At 52.5% G+C, this 18,325-nt stretch overlaps 1 protein-coding gene across 10 annotated transcripts in view; it reads left to right on the top strand.

Moving 5' to 3' along the window:
- The window catches only part of Kansl3 (KAT8 regulatory NSL complex subunit 3), a 51,161-nt gene extending 34,714 nt beyond the window's left edge, over positions 1–16,447 (top strand). For 6 of the 10 annotated variants that reach the window (XM_047522178.1, XM_047522183.1, XM_047522179.1 and 3 more), the window contains 2 exons: positions 1,797–3,925; positions 10,915–12,680. In XM_047522178.1, the coding sequence (XP_047378134.1) occupies positions 1,797–1,817 (21 nt within the window). In that variant the 3' untranslated portion in view covers positions 1,818–3,925; positions 10,915–12,680. Of the gene's footprint in view, positions 1–1,796; positions 3,926–10,914; positions 12,682–15,317 lie in introns of those variants that run through there. The other 4 variants (XM_047522176.1, XM_047522180.1, XM_047522177.1 and 1 more) reach the window with 4 other exon arrangements.
- The last annotated feature ends 1,878 nt before the right edge of the window (positions 16,448–18,325 follow it).

The following is an 18,325-nucleotide window of genomic DNA, read 5'->3' as shown; positions in this document are numbered from 1 at the left end:
CCTCTTTTGTGTGTGTGCACACATGTGCATGCACACTGTCATTGTCCAGCTAGTCCTCGTAGAATTGTTTCAAACAGGAAGTGTTTTTTTTTTTTTTTTTTTCCCTCATTCTCTAAAACAATTAACTAGTGAAAAAGGCTCTGTTCCTTGGTGGTTCTATGGAAGTGACCCACAAAGCCCTTGGACCCTGTTTTCAGGCTAAGTACCTTTGCCAGTGCCATGCTGATGCAGAGCTATACCCCAGGTGCCTTGGTCCAGCCTGCCGTGGCCTAGGGACTGGTTAGGGTTGGGAAGAGAGTCGGTCGTTGGGGAGCCTCGTTTTCCGTGGCTGAATTGAAGGCCGGTAGTTAGAGTTCTGGTCTTAGGCCTACTGGTGCTGATGTCAGATTAGCTTTCCCATGAGAAAAATGGGTGTGGCACTGGGCGTGGGCCCTCGGTGGTCCTTTTCCACCGGGGGGCAGGTGTGAGGCCAGGGCTTGCTGACTGGCCACTTCTACACTGCCAGACAGGATGGTATTGAGGGAAGATCACAGAACAGGCCCTCTGTCTTCAGCTAGCTTGTGATCCTGAGCGAATTACCTGACCTCTCCAGGCTTCGCTTTTCTCATCTACTTTAGTGAGGAAGTTGACTTTTATCGGGGAACCTTGTGGAGGGATTAGTAGCGGCTCAGATTCATCTCAAGTGTTGGGAACACAAATGTTTAAATGTTGAGAAACAAAGCACCTATTTTTTACGTTTACGAGGCAGTTGGAAATTTGAACACACACTGAGTAGTTTGTTGATACAAAGGAGTTATTAACCTTTTTATGTATGATTATGTTTTTTAAAAAATCCTTTTATATTCTGGGCTTACCTACTGTAATATTACGGATGGAATGAGTTTAGAAAGGGTTGTCGGCACCAGCTAGACTTCTGGAAGGTCTGCGAAAGCTCTTAATTATCTGTTAGACTTCTGGCGCTGACAAGTACTCCTGCATGTGTCCTTCGTGGGAATGTCCTGCCGGTGCCCTTATAGCAGAGAAGCTGCAGAGGGCGGACCCCGTTGAGCTCGGCAGGGTCCTGAGGGTGGACTGCTCGCTCGTGGTCACAGCTGGCCTTCTCTGTCCCCTGGGCCACACGGGAGGCAGCAGCACCTACGTGCTGACCCTGTTTACTGCTCTCCTGCAGAGCCAGGGGTGGTCCCTGGAGGTCCCGAGGTCAGCCTTCTTCCTTCCTTCCCCTGTGCCCTGATCCCTGACTGGGTCCCCAGGGTTTCCCAAGTGTGGAGTCTGGAAAGCTGGTGGCGGCTTGCTCAGCAGAGGCCAGCCCTCACCTCGCCTCCTCCCTCCCAGAATTCCGTGTTTGTTTCTGGGGTGCTGAGGGTGAAACGGCCTGAGCCCCACTCAGGGCTCAGTGTGCAGCATCCTCCACACCTGGCGTCCAAGACCTACAAAGCGCAGTTGTCAGAACAGCCAAGGAAACCTTCCCTCGGTCCTGTCGCCCTATGGGACTCTGCATTCCTTCCTGTCTTCAGGCGCGAGAGCGGCCCCTGGGGCGAGCACACGCAGCACTCTGGGTGCTCTGTGCTCTCACGCTGGATCCTCAAGCCACCCGGGCACGCAGGCGCCATCACCCATGTCTTCCAGGCCAGGGAGAGGGCTGTGGGGCCCAAGCCACCTGCCCAGGCTCACGTCCTGTGCGGGCAACCTCGTCCCTGCTGAGGGTTACTTCTTGGGACACATCAGGAGTGGGGCGGGGGCAGAGGGCCACAGGTAGTCGCTACGTGCTGACCCTGTTTACTGCTCTCCTGCCACAGCGCCTGCCTCCAGCACCCTGAAGACGCCGTGCATGCGTCCTCCTTGCCAGGTTGGTGACGGCCACCTCGCGCTGGGCTGGTGCGCGGTCCTGCTGAGCTGCGTGTCTGAAGACCTCTTTAAGAAACGGTCATTTCTGCCTCTCCGCCAACTGTCACCAGGGTTGGGCCTCTGAATCTCGAGAAGTCATGAGGCCAGGTGGTACGGCACAGCCAGGGGAGCACATGGTCCAGGACCTGCAAGTCTGCTTCCTGCGATGCCCGCCGCCTCCGCAGACGTGGTCGTGCGTGGATCAGGGCTCTTCCCCGCCCGGCACAGCTGGACCTGCGTCGGTGCTTGCTGCCTACTGCATGTCAGGAGGGGCCGCGAGCCTGGTCTGGCTGTGGAAGTGAGGAGTGGGAGCCGCCAGCCAGGGTTCAGGACCAGCGGGGCTCGTGGTGGACGTCACTTGCTTCACTGAGCAGCTGTGGGATGAGAAGCTGCCTCAGGTACTGAGCAGCCGCTGGCGCTCCTGGCTCCGCAGTTCCCTGGTGAAGGCAGAGAACTGGGCCGTGCCGTCTTCCAGCCCCTTTGCACTGTAGGCCGCGGGAGCGGCGGCTGCCAGGAGGTGACAGCTGGCCCTTTGTCCTCTTCGTCGTGCATGGGGCGGTTCCACAACTGGAGAGCCTGCAGGTCCAGAGGGGCTGCGGAGGAGTGAGCAGCGAGGACAGCTGGCGGACGTGCCAGAGAGCCCTGCGGTGCAGGCGACTTGGGCCTGGGCACTGGCTGGGGTCAAGAAGCAGGACTGCCAAGTCGGGGCCCAGCTGCTGTAGTGCCGAGCTGTCCCTGGAAGCATGGGCAGCAGGGTGACAAAGGACATGCGCCAGGGTCTCTGTTTCCGTTCCACACATTGTTCTGTCTTTTGCTTCTCAGTGGCAGCGACCTCACTGGGCAGGTTCTGAGTGCCAGCCTGAGCCCTGCAGGTCGTGGTCCCCAGGGACCTGGTGGCTGAAGATGGAACCCAGACCCCCACCCCACCCCTTCCTTCCACACCTCCAGGGTTTCCAGCCGGCTGATGAAGAGGCCAGCCCCTTGTGACCGTTCAGCCAGGACCACCTGTGTTCAATCCCAGGACCTCAGAGCAGCCCGAGCAGCCATCACGAGGGTGTGTGCAGCGTTCAGGAGCCTCAGAGAAGGCAGGGCGGGGCCAGTGCGACAGGAGTGGGGCCTCCCTATAGCCCAGGCCCCTCCCTGGTCTGCAGAGCTGCACAGCTGGGGTTCACAGGGCAGGCTGGCATGTTTGCATTAACTGGTAGGCACCTGCTTTCTGGAGTCCAGGAGGCATGTTAGTAAATTTGAGGAAGGTATGAAATCTGAGACAGCCAAGGCTCAGGGGTTTGGTGGCTTTGTAGAGGATCGCAGCTCGCCAGAAGAGCAGAGCATTAGCACCGTGAGCCTGCGTGACGCCTTTGGGACTCGTTTAGGACATGCAGGAGGCCATGGACAGCCCTTGTGACCGGAGAGCAGCCCAGATGACACTGGAGAGGCTGCTCCTGAAGGTGCTGGGACCAAAGGCAGACTCAGGTGTTGTCCTGCCTTGATGGCAGGTCCTGTGAGTGACTTCTGAGGCTCAGGCTGTACGTCTTCACTGCAGAAGTGGAGCTGTGGGGACACCCACTGATCCTCGCCCTGGAGGGACTGGCCAGCAGGGGACATGGTTGAGGTCCATGGAGTCACACTCCCCGGTCCATCTCCAACCCCCTTTTGAAATATGGAAGGAAGTTTTGCCCTCCCTCTCTGGTGGCAGACCTGGGGGCCACGCCCTCAGAGGGCAGTACTCTTGGTGGGGAATGCGGAAGGATCAAGAAGCCTTTAAATTCTTGGATGACGGATGTGGTTGATGTCCTGTGGAAGAGTCCTGAGCTTTGAGGAGGCGTCACTGAGGGGCAAAGACCCCATGTCCACCCTTGGTCCCACTGCTAGAGCAGCCTCGGGCTGGATGAGTTACTTAGCTGAGCACTGTGACAGTTCTGTCCTTACATTGGCAGAAACAATTAAAAACCCCAGACCAACCCGTGGATTGCTCCATCCTGTTTTCATTTGACTTGGTGTTTTTCTGTGCCTGGTGAACGAGGCAGGAGACAAGGCTGAGGTAGGTACCGTGGTGCCTGTGATCGTCCCGTCAGCGCCAGGCGCTAGGTGAGGACACTGAGGCACAGAGGAGTCACACAGCAGGCAGGCAGAAGCGAGCCAGAGCCTGGGCAGGCTCATGTCTGTCCTCTGTGCACTGTGCTGGGGTCCCGCATGCGAGACCAGGAGAGTAGCCAGGAGCTGAGACGTGGGCGTGGCCTGCAGGGTGGTCCTTTTCAGACCGAGCAGGAGTGTCGCTCTGTATATTCTCTTTTTTGTGGTAATGGGTGTTACCAGGGATTGAACTTGCAGCACTCTACCACCAGCCACCCCCAGCCCTGTTTTGCATTTTATTTAGAGACAGGGTCTCACTGAGTTGCTCAGGGCCTTGCTAAGTTGCTGAGGCTGGCTTTGAACTCGTGATCCTCCTGCCTCAGCCTCCTGAGCCGCGTGCGCCACCAACCTGGCCTCCCTCTGCATATTCTATACCCATCCCACCCGCAGTAGAGAAAGACCTGGGGATGGGTGCGTGAATTCCTTCAGGCTGTTTGTGAATTGACCCAGAGGCCCCTCCTTAAACCCCGCCCTATGCTTGGCAGTGGGCCCCTCTGCTGGAGGCCGTGGCTCCGCTGGCTGCTGGCACACGTGTGCCGTCATCTCCGCCCTCCCGAGGAGAGCCCTGCTCCTTGCCACCCACTTGGCCCCCAGCCTCCCCACACAGGGGAGCCAGAGCAACAGGTGTCAGGCCTCAGAGGCAGAGGGCAGGGCCCAGTGGACCAGGGGCCACACCCCACTTCCCTCCGCCTTGCTTGCCAAGTGTTGCTTCGGTCACGTCGCGTGGTTTTCGGGCGCAGCCCATCCACCAGAAGAGCCCTGACAGCAGCTCACGCGGCAGCCTTGCCGTTCGGGCTTCTCTCAGTGCCTCGCCTGACTCAGACTTGCGGAGATCATCTTGACCTTGCCCGTGAGACTCACTCGGCATCCTCATGGATGGCGGCTCCCTCCCTCCTCCCGGTTCTGAAGGTGTGAGCCTGGTGGCTCCCCCACCCAGAGGCTGTTCTTGTGCCTTCCCACTTCGAGTTCCAGTTGCCACCTCTTTAGGAAGAGGTAGAGGGATAAAACAAAGGAGCGCTCTCAGGCCCCTGTTGGGCTCCTGCAGTGTGTGCGTAGTTTTTAATATGTGTCCCCGGCCAGGTCCCCAGTGCTCACATCTCAGAACTATAGCGCCACATCAAGATCAGGACTCTGACACACACGGTGTGCGTTCAGCTCTGCTGTACCCCTGCAGCCCCGGTGGAGACCCAGAGCTGCTCCGTCCACACCGTCTCCCTGCGTCTCTGTAAATAGGAGCCTGCAGTATGTGACTTCTTGCTTTCCTTGGTTTGGGGTTTGGTTTTTTGTTTTTTGTTTTTTTCCTTTCTGGTATTGGGGATTGAACCCAGGGGCACCACTGAGCTGCATTACCAGCCCTTTTTTCTTTATTTTGAGAGTCTTGCTAAGTTGCTGAGGCTGGCCTTGAACTTGATGATTTTCCTGCCTCCACCTCCCAGGTTGCTGGGATCACAGATGTGCACCCCCCAACAATAGTCTGTGACCTTTCGAGGTCCTTCCACTTGGCATAGTTCCCGCATGTCAATCCAGGTCGTGTGCATCAGCAGTTTGTTCCTTTTATTGCTGAGTGCATACGTGGCATTGCCATGTCACCTCCATGGACCCATTCACTCTGAGGACATCCGGATTATTTCCAGTTTTAGCTATTACAGGGAAAGCTGCTGGGCCAGTTGAACGCAGGTGCTGGCTCACGTCTTCCTTTCTCCCGGTGAAGGCCGGTGAGTGGGCTTGCTGGGCCCTTGGGTAAGTCTTCAGTTTTCTAGGAAACTGTCAGGCTTTTCTGGAGTAGCATTCACGTTTCCAGCAACCTGCCTCCGCCAGCATGTGGTTCTGTCCTCATCTCTTACGTGCTGTTCTGAAAGGCGTCTGCAGCAGCTCACTGACCTTTTTGACTTGTCAAGGTTTGCTGACAGCCCGGGACGTGGTGGTATGTCGTGGGGTCTGTCTGCGAGTGCAGATGGAGCTGCAGGTCGCGGTTGTCAGGCCCTGGGTCTCTTTGCTGCTTGCCTGTCAGGCTGTTGGTGGCGCTGAACTCCCCAGCTACACCATGGGACTGTCTGTCTCCTTTCAGTTCTGTTGGGTTTTGCTTCATGTCATTGGCATTTCTGTTAGGTGAGGTGCACACATTTGGGATTCCTGTTTTTCTGGGAGATTGACCCATTTACCATTATGTAATGTCCCTCTCTGTCCCTGTCATTTTCTTTGCCCCAAAGTCTGCTTTATCCCATGTTAATGTAGCTGGCTTTTCTTGCTTGCTTTTTGGTTTGGTTTGGTTTGGTTAGTGTTGGGCTGGAGCCCAGAACCCGCACACGCCAGCCTCATGCTCTGCCACTGGTCTGTACCTGCCTCTTCTGACGTCTTCTGATTAGTGGTTAGTTGTTGTTTGTTCTTTGCTTTTGTTTTTTTGGGTACCAGAGATTGCACCCAAGGGCACTTAACCACTGAGCCACATCCCCAGCCCTTTTTATTTTCAATATGAGACAGGGTCTCAGTTAGTTGCTGAGTCGCTTAGTTGCTGAAGCTGGCCTCATACTTGGGATCCTCCTGCCTCAGCCTCTTGAGTCCTTGGGATTACAGGTGTGTGCCACCGTGCCTAGCTGCCATTCGTGTGTGGGATGTATTTTTTCCTTGTAACCTGCTTGTGTCATTATACTGGAAGTGTCTTGTGGACAGACTGCATTTAGCACAGTTTTTTTTCTCTGCCAATCTCTTTTAATTTGTGTTTTTAGACTGTTCCTATTGTATGTAATTTTAGATGAGTCAGTGCTTGAGTCTGCCATTTTAGCTTTGGGGTTTTGTTCTGTTGCTTTGTTTCTTTTTCCTGCCTTCTTGGGTTACTTGAACTGTTGTTTTTTGTTTTTTGTTTTTTGTTTTTGGTACCAGGGATTGAACCCAGGGTCACTTAACCACTGAGCCACATCCTCAGCCCTTTTTTGTATTTATTTAGAGTCAGGGTCTCACTAAGTTGCTTAGCATCTCACCAAGTTGGTGAGGCTATCTTTGAAATCTTGATCCTCTTGCCTCAGCCTCCCGAGCCGCTGAGATCACAGGCATGTGCCACCACACCTGGTTAAACATTTTTTTGGAATACAGGTTGGATTTGTCCCTAGTATTTTTGACCATGTCTCCTTTTATAACTGTTTCAGTGGCTGCTTTAAAGTGTTACGTTATATATAGCTTGTTTAGCAGTCTTCTGGTCTCCATATTACCTTCTCTTGCTTCCAGTATGATTTTTTCTCTGTGTTGAGAACCACATTAGACAGGGTTAAAATTTTTGTTTCAAATATAATTTAGGAAATGAGAGAAGTCTATGGTGGTCATTGTGTCTTACCCTTTCCATTTTTCTTTCTTCCTTTCTGCTGTTTCAAGTTTCCTTCTTTTATTATTTCCCTTCTGTTTAGAAAACTTGCTCAGTACTAGGGGTTGAGTCCAAGGGTGCTCTACCACTGAGCTACATCCCAGCCCTTTTTATTTTATTTTAATACACATTCCCGCTAAGTTGCCTAGTCGGACCTCAAACTTGTGATTCTCCTACCTCAGCCTCCTGAATCACTGGAGTGACAGGTGTGTGCCACCAAGCTCGGCCAGAGAACTTTCTCTAGTTCTAAAGGATGTTGGGCGCTGAGTTGGAAGATTAGAATTAAGAACTTTAGGGTCTGGAGATGTAGCTCAGTGGTAGATCACTCACTTAGCACGTGTGAGGCCCTGGACTCTATCCCTAGCACCACGAAATAAATAAGTAAGATTGAGGAGCCCTTCCAAGGCACCAGTAGGGTGAAGGATCGAGGTGGACAGCATGGTCATCATGGATGGCTTCCCTGCTGAGGCCAGGGGCAAGATGGCGGCACCAACCCAGCTCTCCTGTCCTCAGGCTCGGTGCTGCTCTGCCCTGCTCCTCACTGTGCCCTGTGGAACCAGGTGCTGCAGGGACCTGACACGTGGGCACAGAGGAGAGGAAGATGGCAGCAGAGGAGGAGGGGTGGACAGCTGGGTGGAGGGAGAGAACTACAGCCCCGGGCGGCAGTGTACAAAGTGAGCGGTGCGGATGAGCCTGCCTCGCCAGAGCAGGAGTGGAGAGCGCTGAGTGTTTGAGAAAAAGAAGACAGAGCCATGGTGCAACCTGGGAGGCTGAGGCAGGAGGATTGGGAGTTCAAGGCCAGCCTGGGCAGCTCTGCCATGTTTTCCACACACCTGGCCTGCAGGATTTAAGCTACGACCAAGCCTCCCCCTCACAGCTGTGGCTCAGACCTGGGATTTAACTCTGGCATCCATTTTAATAAGAGCCTTGGGTTATAGTAATGGGGGGACACCAGAGCCCTGGGCTTTCACTCAGCCCCTGCGCTTCTCCAGACGGCCTCCAGAGCTCTGCTGTGTAACGGCTGGCCAGTCTTCTGCCTCCTCCAGGGAGCCCTGAAGCCGTGTTCTGGCCACTGGTGACTCTAGCATGTGGGGATTCCACGTGAGGCACTCTTAATATGGATGCTTTATTCACAAGTCGGTACGAGCAGGAACGTGCACCAGGGGTGTGCAGCGAGTGGGTTTTCACAAACGCCTTTTACCAACATACAGATGAAAAATAGCACACTGCCAGGCCCCTGCTCCAGGCCCCTCTCCTGGCTCCTGCCATGGGCAGGTCTTGCTGGTTTTTAACTATAAAGACAACCAGCCAGGCGCGGTGTGGCACCTGGGAGGTGCCAGATGTCGGGGTAGAGGAGTGCAAAACCTGGTTCGGGGAGGATAGGGTGATGTGTGGCACAGCAGCCTGGCTAACAGGCTGGCAGAAGGCTCCCCCGTGCTCTGGTGGCCTTGAAGTGGCCTGTGGGGGCCTCATCCTTGTTCATGCCCCAGGAAGAACCTGAGATCCCAGCCAGGCCTGTTGACGGCGAGCCCCCGGGAGGGCCTGGGAAGCAGAGCCGGTAGGCGTGGGGCTCCAAGGCCAGTGACGCCCAGCCCCAGATGAGATTTAGGCTGGCAGCGGCCTTTCTGGGCTGAGCTGGAGCCGAGCAGGGACAGGGTGACAGGAGACCTGAAAAAGAACAATAAGGAGAAGAGTCTTGGTACCGAGTGTTCTTCCTTTTCTCTAAGCAGTTTAGTCCAGACGCTCTTAAATAGCAAGAACGGCGTTTGTGGGGACAGGAGGTGCAGGTCGTTGGCAGTGGCTTTTGCCGGAGGTGCTGAGAGGAGCCCCAGCTTCCCCTGGCTGATGGACATCAGTCACTGAGCCAGCTGTCGCTCCTCTCTCGTCTGTTCTTTTCCGCTCTTGGTTTACGGCACAAGGAACCTCGGGCCCACGTGTCAGTCTCAGCTTCCGGTCAGACGGCCAGTGCCGAGCCCCGGGTGCGGGTGGGATCCAGAACTCCAAGCGAGGCTGGGTCACGTGCGTTCGTCTTGAAGTGTGTCCTGGTCTCCTGAGACCCTTACCCGTGTTGACTCCCGTCTGGTGGCGCAGCTGAGGCTAGGAGGCCATCCCACCATCTGCTGAGGCCGCTTCGTGCTGGCCGTGGTGAGGCCCTTAGCTCCGTGGCCACAAGCCTGTTGTTGCCCTCCTCTGCGGCAGCCTCCACGGGGACCCAGACCTCTGTCTTCAGGGTGCGTGTGCCCAGACCTGGTCACCAGCATTCCAACAGTTGTTTCCCTGACTCCAGCCAGTACCTCCGTAGCGACATCTCCCTCGGCTCCAGTGGACGGCCCGAGGGCCGCGCTGTGCCTCTCGGGAAGCGTCGGTTTCACCGTCCTTCAGTCTCTTCTGAGGAATGCGTAACGGTGCAGCCCTTCACTCTGTGGGCGCCAACTACAGAGCACTCTGCAAGCCAGGCCCAGGTTACTTCCTAATCTGTCGCCTAGTCCCGAGGAGCGCCCAGTGGGGCCACAGGTGGCGCTGGCACGAGAGGAGGCAGTGCAGGGCGGTCAGTGTTGGTCTCGCTTGTGTCCGCTGGGCTCACTTGAGTCCAGTCTCCCATTTCTGCTGCACCTCCCACCCTATCCCTAGGTGGCTCAGATAAGTTTACATTCCTGATGGGACGCGTGGGTCACGTGGTCACTTGAGGTCTCCTAGCTAAACGTGGTTTTTTTTTGGCGGTACTGGTGTCAAACCCAGGACCACACATGTGCTAGGCAAGCACTTTACCGCTGAGCTACACCCAGCCCTTCGTCTTAGCTTGGTACGGGTTTGGGCCCAGCTGCTCTGGCACTTGCGGTCCTCCTGCCTCAGCTCTTCCAGTGGCGTGGGCCACTGTGCTCAGCGTAAGAATGCATTCTTTACTAAGGACCAGTGAAAAGTCGGCACGTTTTTCAAATGAAGTCAGAAGGATTCGCCCCAAACCCTAGCATTCTGTGCTGTGATTCTCCTGTTAGTGCATCTAGAGGATCCATAGGACGGCGTCTTTTGCAGACAGTCTGACGAGCCTTGGACCCAAGGCCAAGCGCAGGAGCAGCTGCTCCTAGCCTGCACTGGATGCTGACTGTCTTGCTTCAGTCTCCACCAAGTGAGTGACTGAAACACCACACTCAGGTGTGTTGCCTCCAAGCAAAACAACTCCACCAAGGAGTGTTCCTTTTGAGTGGCAGATGATTCAGAGTACAGTTGCATCTTCATCTTGGAGGTGACAGCTTCACGTGCTCCTGACCATTGGCTCTCTTGCTTCACTGAGCGATGGGCCTTTGAGTCCCTGGGGGTCTGTCTGCCTGTCTGCTCACAGAGGTCTTGGGGGACTAAGCTGTTGGCTCATCGGATCCAGTCAATACGACGTTTAGCAATCTTGTGGTCAGGGTCCCTGCACACTCTGTTGTGACAGAGCAGTCACATAACCCTGAAGCAAAACCGCGAATGTCTCCTGTTGGCCATGCCAGGTGGATGCACCTGTGGTCCTTAAGAGTTGGGTGAGAAGAGACATTTTCCAGGTCACTCGAAGCACGCAGGTGTCACGGGCCGTGCTGGGTCCTTCCAGGAAAGAAGCTGCATCGTGAACAGCAGTCACAGGTGGAGCCACCACCCGGTAGTTCTGTGATGGTCCAGTCTTCTCCTGAGACCTGAGCACACGCATGACCCGGAAGGTGAGTCGCGTGGACACGCGATAGGTCCTTCTGCCCTCCCTCTTGCACCTTTGATATTGGCGCGGGTTTTTGCATTTCCTTTTGGCCTTACGGAAGCCCATGTGTTGCATGCGTATTCTGATTTTATATTCAGAGCCTGGGGGCTTGGCCGCAGAGAAGGGCCACAGGTGCCCTGGGTCCACTGTCGTTCAAACCAGAGCTGCAGGCCCGTTCATCGGCCACCAAGGTAGCGTGGGAACCGGAGGCGGGCGCCAGCGAGGAGTGGCGGCAGGAGCCAGCCCTCCCTCCTTCCTGCAGCCCTGGCCTCCCTCCGTGCTCTCGCCGGAGCTTCACAGAACCGAGGCCAAAGCAGGACCGCGTGGCTGTGGGCCAAGGGGTTGAGTCCTCTTACTCACCGACATGCTTTCCGTCTCCCTCCTCCAGCCAGGAAACTTTATTTTTTTGGTTTTGCTAATTCTGCTCCTTTGACCTGTGGGTGCTGGGCACAAAGAATTCTAGATGTCGAGACTCGGGGCAGCAGGGCAGGCTGTCAGGAAGAGGGCCCGGCTCTGCCACAGGGCTGTTCTGGGGCTGAGCGGTCCGCTCCGGGTGGAGCACTGTCCCCCGGTCCTCGCGCATGCGCCCCTCGCGCTTGGGCCTCTCCCCAGCCTCTGCCTCCCTGCGGCCTCTGCGATTCCAGGGCCTCACACTAGCCAGTGCTGGTGCCGCTCTAGCCGCTTGCAGTTTCCTGCTGAGCCTTCGGTCAGGCCAGGCTGCCTCCACACGTGCGTTTCCACCTTCACCTGCCTTCACCAGGCCCCTTGCCGCCTCTCAGCCTTCACTAGACGCTCTTCGTAAAGACAACCGTTGTGCGGGGCTGGGCTGGGCTGTCACTGTGGTAGAGCACTTGCCTAGCATGCTCAGGGCCCTGGGCGTCATCCCCAGCACTGCCAGAATCACACCAGAACTCCAGCCATGTCACTGCGTCAGCAAGTGACAGACTCACAGGCCTCTGCTCAGTCCCCCCGACAGCCGCTAGGATCACAGGCATGCCACTGTGCCCGCCCCTCTGTTGGGTCTCTGAACACAGGTTCTGTCTGGGGCAGTCTGTCCTCTTGCCTGCGCTCCCCCAGCCTTTCCCCGTTCAGAGCCTCATGAACACCTCTGTCCCCTAGAACCTCCCCTGCAGTTAGTGCAGGGTCCTGTTATGTGGCTTTAGTGATGAGATGCCCCCCTTCCAATTTTTTCTTTCTTTCCTTTCTTTTTTTCTCTTTGTCTCACTGGTGGTCGAGCCCAGGACCTCACACATTCCAGGCAAGTGCTCTACCACAGGCCACATCACCATACCCCGAATTTTATGTGCCTTTGTTTCCCCAGCAGTGCTTACGTGATCAGGTCCAGCCTTGGCCTCACGTCATGGGGTTAAGCCCCCGTGCCTGTCCTGTATTCCACCAGCCTGTGCCGACTCGGCTTGTCCCAGGTCTTCCTGTTCCACCCATCCCCTTGCACACTGCTCACCACCTGGAAGTTCTTGCGTACCAGCTGTGTTTTTCTTTCTAGTTCCTTCCTTTGTTGTGGTCCTCACCCAAACAGATTACATGACCCTTTTTTTTTTTTTGTACAGGGGACTGAACCCAAGGGTGCTTAACCACTGAGCCACATCCCCAGTCCTTTTTTATATTTTATTTAGAGACGGGGTCTCGCTAAGTTGCTTAGAGCCTCACTAAGTTGCTGAGGCTGACTTTGAACTCACAATCCTCCTGCCTCAGCCTCCTGAGTCTCTCGGATCACAGGCGTGCACCACTGTGCCTGGCTCCATCTCACTGGCTTGCAGATAACAAAAGTCTGAGGTTTTCTGGCAGCCATCTTAAATCCAACCAGTTTTGGCTAGCCCACCTGAGGAGGGACTCATGGCCTTCAGGCATCCTGTCCCCAAGGATAGGCAAGATTAGGGTGGAAGAAATTCATCTCGGTCACTAGGCAGTGATGAGTAGCCCTTTTTCCCACTCCCCGCCTTTGTTTGTTTTTGTTTTATTTCAGTGCTGCGAATTGGACCCAGGGCTTTGCACATGCTAGACGGGCATTCTACTGCTGAGCCAGTTTTTTATTTTTTATTTTTTTGAGACAGTCCCACTAAGTTGCTGGGGGCGTTGCTACATTACTGAGGCTGGCCTCAAATTTTCCATCCTCCTGCCTCAGCATCCCCAGTGACTGGTACTAACTTTGTTTTCAAAGACAAGTGTGTGATACGTCTGATTTACAAAAAAAATGGGTCAAAGTAATTATTTCAGGAAAAAAACGTAAGTTATAAAGTGTAATAATCCTTGGGGCTGGGGTTGTGGCTCAGTGGTAGAGCGCTTGCCTAGTACATGGGAGGCACTGGGTTCAATTCTCAGCACCACATAAAAATAAGCAAATAAAAGTAAAGGTATTGTGTCCATTTAAATTAAAATATCTATATGTATATATACATATGTATATAAAATTCTTGAAATAATACGTGATGGATATTACCAAGTATATAGTTAGAATATACCAATAATAATGTTGAATTTTACATGAGCCCTGTGATCCTAGAAGCAGTGAAGGCTAAGACACCACACACACACACACACACGCTGTGTCCACAAAGCTTGCAGTGAAGGCCGCCCTTCCCTATGTGACTTAAATCAGACTTTGGGATATTCCTTAAGTATGACAAAGTCATACTTAGACCCTCCCAGTTCCATTCTTTGCCTCATAAATGATTAGCTGAGCTGTTTTGTCCTCAGATCTTTGGGAACAAAATTAAATTCTGCCTCCACTTCTCTCCTTCCTCCAAGGTCCCTGAGCCTTGGCCCATCCTCAGCCTCTGCCAGCACACAGCCTGGCGTCAGGGTCAGACCTCTCGGACCTGCTTCCCCATGGCACCATCCTCTTGCTGGACTTCCACACACACCTGGTCCTCTAGGCTTACTGACCCCTCTCCATGAAACACTCTGCCGAGGGTGGGTGGTACTGCCAGCGTAGCGCTCTTGTCCAGCATATGTGAGGCTCTGGGTTCAAGCCCCAGTACTACGGGGGGGGGGGGGGGGAACACCCCCATCTGAAGTTGGAAATGGCTTTCTCAGGCTGAGCGTGGAGATTGCCCATTCAGTCCGTCTAACACAGGCTGACTGTGCATATCTCCCAACGTTTGTCACTTCTCTTTTAAAAGTTCTGCTAGTTTTTCAGAAATTTTGGAGATAGCACCTTTGAAACAATTAAGTTTCTTCTATCTTCCTTCAAAATCAGCTTTGAATAAAACCTACCTTGCTGCCAGTTTGACTCCAGATATTTCTGGAGCAGTGAGCATGGCAGCCCGACCTTCCTCCCTAAGCAGTGTTAGAGCCCCAGGTAACACTTCTGGCCGGCCAGCCAGGAGCCATGTCCTGTCCTGTCCTGTCCTCGAGCACATAGTCAGGCCAGCAGTGATCTTTGGGAAGAGGGCTCAAGGGTGAGACATTCACAGCTAACCAAGATTACAGATGGATCTCAAGGGTAATATTCTTAATACTTAAATCCTACAGGATGGATCCCTTTCGGTCCTACTACAACCTCAACTTCCAAAAGTTACTTAATTGGTGGGGAAAATAGATCAATGGAAGTGGTCAATGAGCCATTGTTAGTAGCCCCACACTGGGGATTTTATTTCTGCTGGTTGAGTGGGTCATTTTGTGGTATTGGCCATCTCTCATCTAGGCTGTTTTGGCTATGGAACCTAAGCTCTTTGGGGCCCAGGTGAGCCATTTGGAGCTTAAGCGGTGTGGGATTTGAGTGACCATTTGCCCTTTGGGTACTGGTCAGTAAGGTAAACTTCAGAGGTTGTAAAAAATTTCCACCAATTATACTGACTCGGTGAGTGCGCTTTTGTTCATTGGAAGATTGCATGGTGGCCTTTGTACCTGGAAGTGCATGCTGCTTCACGCCCACTAGCTCAACAGTTGGCTTCACAGGCTGTTTTCCAGTGGCTTCAGCAACAGATTTTCCTACCAACATAGGGACTTCCATTTCAGAAGAACTTACCATATTCCCGGGTTGGAAGAAACTTTGGGAAACTTGTCCAGAAGGTGCATAATAAGGGTGCAGTCAACCTGCACCTTGAGCTGACCCTTCACCCCTTGACACCGGGGGCTCTTTCCGTGACACGCAAGATGGATTTCTTGGCCCACTGGTGAACCAGTGGAAAGGGATTCCAAAAAGCAGTGCTGTTTTACTTCGCGAACGTTTCCTGAGCGTGGTCTGTGCTTCAGTCTTCAGGTGGGCCTCTGTAGAAAGGAGTGGACTAAATGTATCTGCAACCATGCGATTTTAAGCTCGTGGGTTTTCTCCCCTCTGGTGAGTTCACTTCTTTCTTTCTCATCTAGGTAAGGTTTTACATTTTCACTATCTGATACGTTTTTCTATCTCTGAAAAAGAAACTCACTCTTCAAGTTTTGCTAACCTTAGTCTTGAAGGTGTAAATTTTGTGCCTGGCTTAACTTTGGAAATGCAAATTTAAGACTTAACAGACTACTTTCAGTATCAGCTCAAAAGTCTGGCTTTTAAAACCAGCAAAAGAAGGAAATCTTAATTCAGAGCTTTTCACACCTCAGAAATGTGTTTTCTTTTAATAAGTGTGTAATGCTTATATCTATAACATTTATGGTTTGTCTGAATTATTAATTATTCAGTAGAATTGGAAATTCACAGTGAGCCTATACTTTCCTGGTTCTAGGCCTAAGATAAGTCAAATAGCCAATGGCTTCAAATGCTTATAACCTACATATGGTTTGTGTTTCTGGTTTCTGTAATAATTTCATTTTATAATGTGCTAGAAATTGTGGAGTTTTGTTATTTTCATCGTGGTTGTTAATCATAAATCCTAGCAGTACTTTCAAAAATTAACTACCAGTCAGCGAGGTGCTTTACTGACTTCTTAAAATGTTAAATGGATTTTATGCTCTGTCTGGTGTCAAAAACCTAGTATGCTTAAGTTCTAGAGGAACTAAGAGTAATTTTTAAAATGCATAGGATTCAAGAAGTTGGCAGTTACTAAACTGTTCTCAGTAAAGTTTACAAAAGAACCAGCTTAAAAACAAAGATTGTGTGTTTCATTAGGATAATTTTCTGTTTTCTGTTGATTTTAGTTTTTTTATTATTGCATAAAAGAAAATTAAGTGCTACAAGAGTTAAGATTTATTCCAATTTCCATTTATGAACTACAATTTTTACAATGTTGTCATATATTTTGTTGATACAACTGCTGTAAATCTTTAAAAATCTGATGGTCTGAATATAACACTGTAAATCATGATTGTTATCTTAACATACTGTAAGCTAACTAAATTGTTTTGCTTAATTGCTAAGTTTTGTAAGAAATAAAAAGTTTGTATTGTTTGTAGTCATGTTTATTTGATGTGAGCTGCGTCCCTGTGGTTAATAAGGGGTGTCTTAGCTGGGGCACGCCTGTAATCCCAGCAGCTCTGAGGCAGGAGGATCTCCAGTTCAAAGCCACCTCAGCAACTTAGCAAGGCCTTTAGCAGCTCAGTGAGCCCTGTCTCTAAATAAAATACAAAATAGGGCTGGGGACGTGGCTCAGTGGTCGGGTGCCCTGGGTTCAATCCCAGTACCAAAAAAAAAGGGGGTGTCTTTCTTTGCTCACCCTACGTCTCCAGGCAGACTTGGGTTTCAACTCGGGATGCCTGTGAGACTGTTTCACAAGGGGCGTTTCTCCAGGGAGCGGCTCGCAGTGACAGTGTACAGAGGACACTTCAGCATGTTGTTCTTAACTGGTGGAATGACACGGATTCTTGCCCTCTGTTCAGAACGTCTGCGGTTCTGTGAACGCACCCGATGCTAAGGAAGCATTCTGAGTGGCCGCTGAGTCTCGAGGGCGCATCTGCAGGGTTGCTTTCTGCAGACAAACTGCTTTTCTTGGTATTAATTTGAATCTGTCATACAGGCCAATTACAGGGCTCCTGTTTGTGGCTTGCATTCTGCGACCTAAGAGCTAATCTTTCCAAACCATCTGCTGCTTCAAATTGGCTAAAAGGGCGACTTCCGGCGCTGACTCAAACTGTCACTTTCCCTCTGACGTGGGACCCCTCAGATCAAAGAGTGGCAAAAGCTCCTGTAGAGGGAGCCAAGGCGCCTGGCAGCTGCCCAGAGTCTCGGACGATGGCTGAGACGGGAGAACCAGGGCGCTGCCATCGGACCCCCGCAGAGCCAGGAGGCCGGGCAGGGAGTTGACCCGTTCAGCACCCGCCGCCTCGGGAGTAAGCACCGGACCTCATGGGTCCCCTGGACGGCCAGCCAGGAACCCTGTTCCCTCAAGACGGGAATGAACTCAACAGGGATTTGAGCTGACAGAACTGGGTCCCCGTCTGGAGTTGGGAATGGCCTATGCCGAAAGGAGGTGAGGCTGCGACCTCCCTCCCTGAGAGGCGCCAGGGAGGACGGAGCAGAGATTGCCCAAGCAGGCCTTTGGTCACTTCCTGCCTCTTCTTTAAATACCTGCTAATTTTCGGGGATTTTATAGATGGAATGTTGGAAACAATTAAGTGTCTTCTGTCTTCCTTCAAAGTGGACTTTGAATAAAACCTATTTTCCTACCAATTTGACTCCAAATATTTCTGGAGCAATGAGCATGACAGTTTGGCCTCTCTGGGCAGTAGTAGAGCCAGGTGGTAGCACACTAGTCTCCCCACCGTCACCACACTCCCATGCGACAATCTTCCCAATAAAGTCTATTTCTTCATTCTTTTCTGTTTTTGCAATGCTGGGGATCAAACCAGGGCCTTAGCCAGGCGTAGTGACGCACTCCTGTAATCCCAGCAACTCTGGAGGCTGAGGCAGGAGGATTGTAAATTTGAGGCCAGCCTCAACAACTTAGCAAGACCCTACTCAACTTAGGGAGACCCTGCCTCAAAAAAAAAAAAAAAAAAAAAAATTAAAAGGGTCACTGAGGAGGTGGCTCAGTGGTCAAGCACCCTTGATCCCATTACCAGTACAAAAAAAAAAAAAAAAAAAAAAAAAACCCGGTGCTGAACCACAGAGCCCTGCTCTACCACTGAGCTGCCCACCTCACTCCAGAGTCCGTTGTTCTTTTTTGACAACCAGAATTTATTAAGGATGTCAGAAAAGTAATTCAGCAAGTCCAGATTAGAGAAGTCCACAGGTAGGTGTAGATTTGAATCAGAAGCAAAGTTGAGGCCGCTCTCACTGCCGCTTCTGTTTAGTGTCCGGCAACGTGGAAGGGGGCTGATGAGCAGGACGGCGA

This window comes from Sciurus carolinensis, chromosome 13, assembly GCF_902686445.1.
Source record: "Sciurus carolinensis chromosome 13, mSciCar1.2, whole genome shotgun sequence".
NCBI lineage: Eukaryota > Metazoa > Chordata > Mammalia > Rodentia > Sciuridae > Sciurus > Sciurus carolinensis.
This window is presented reverse-complemented; position numbering and strand designations above follow the sequence as displayed.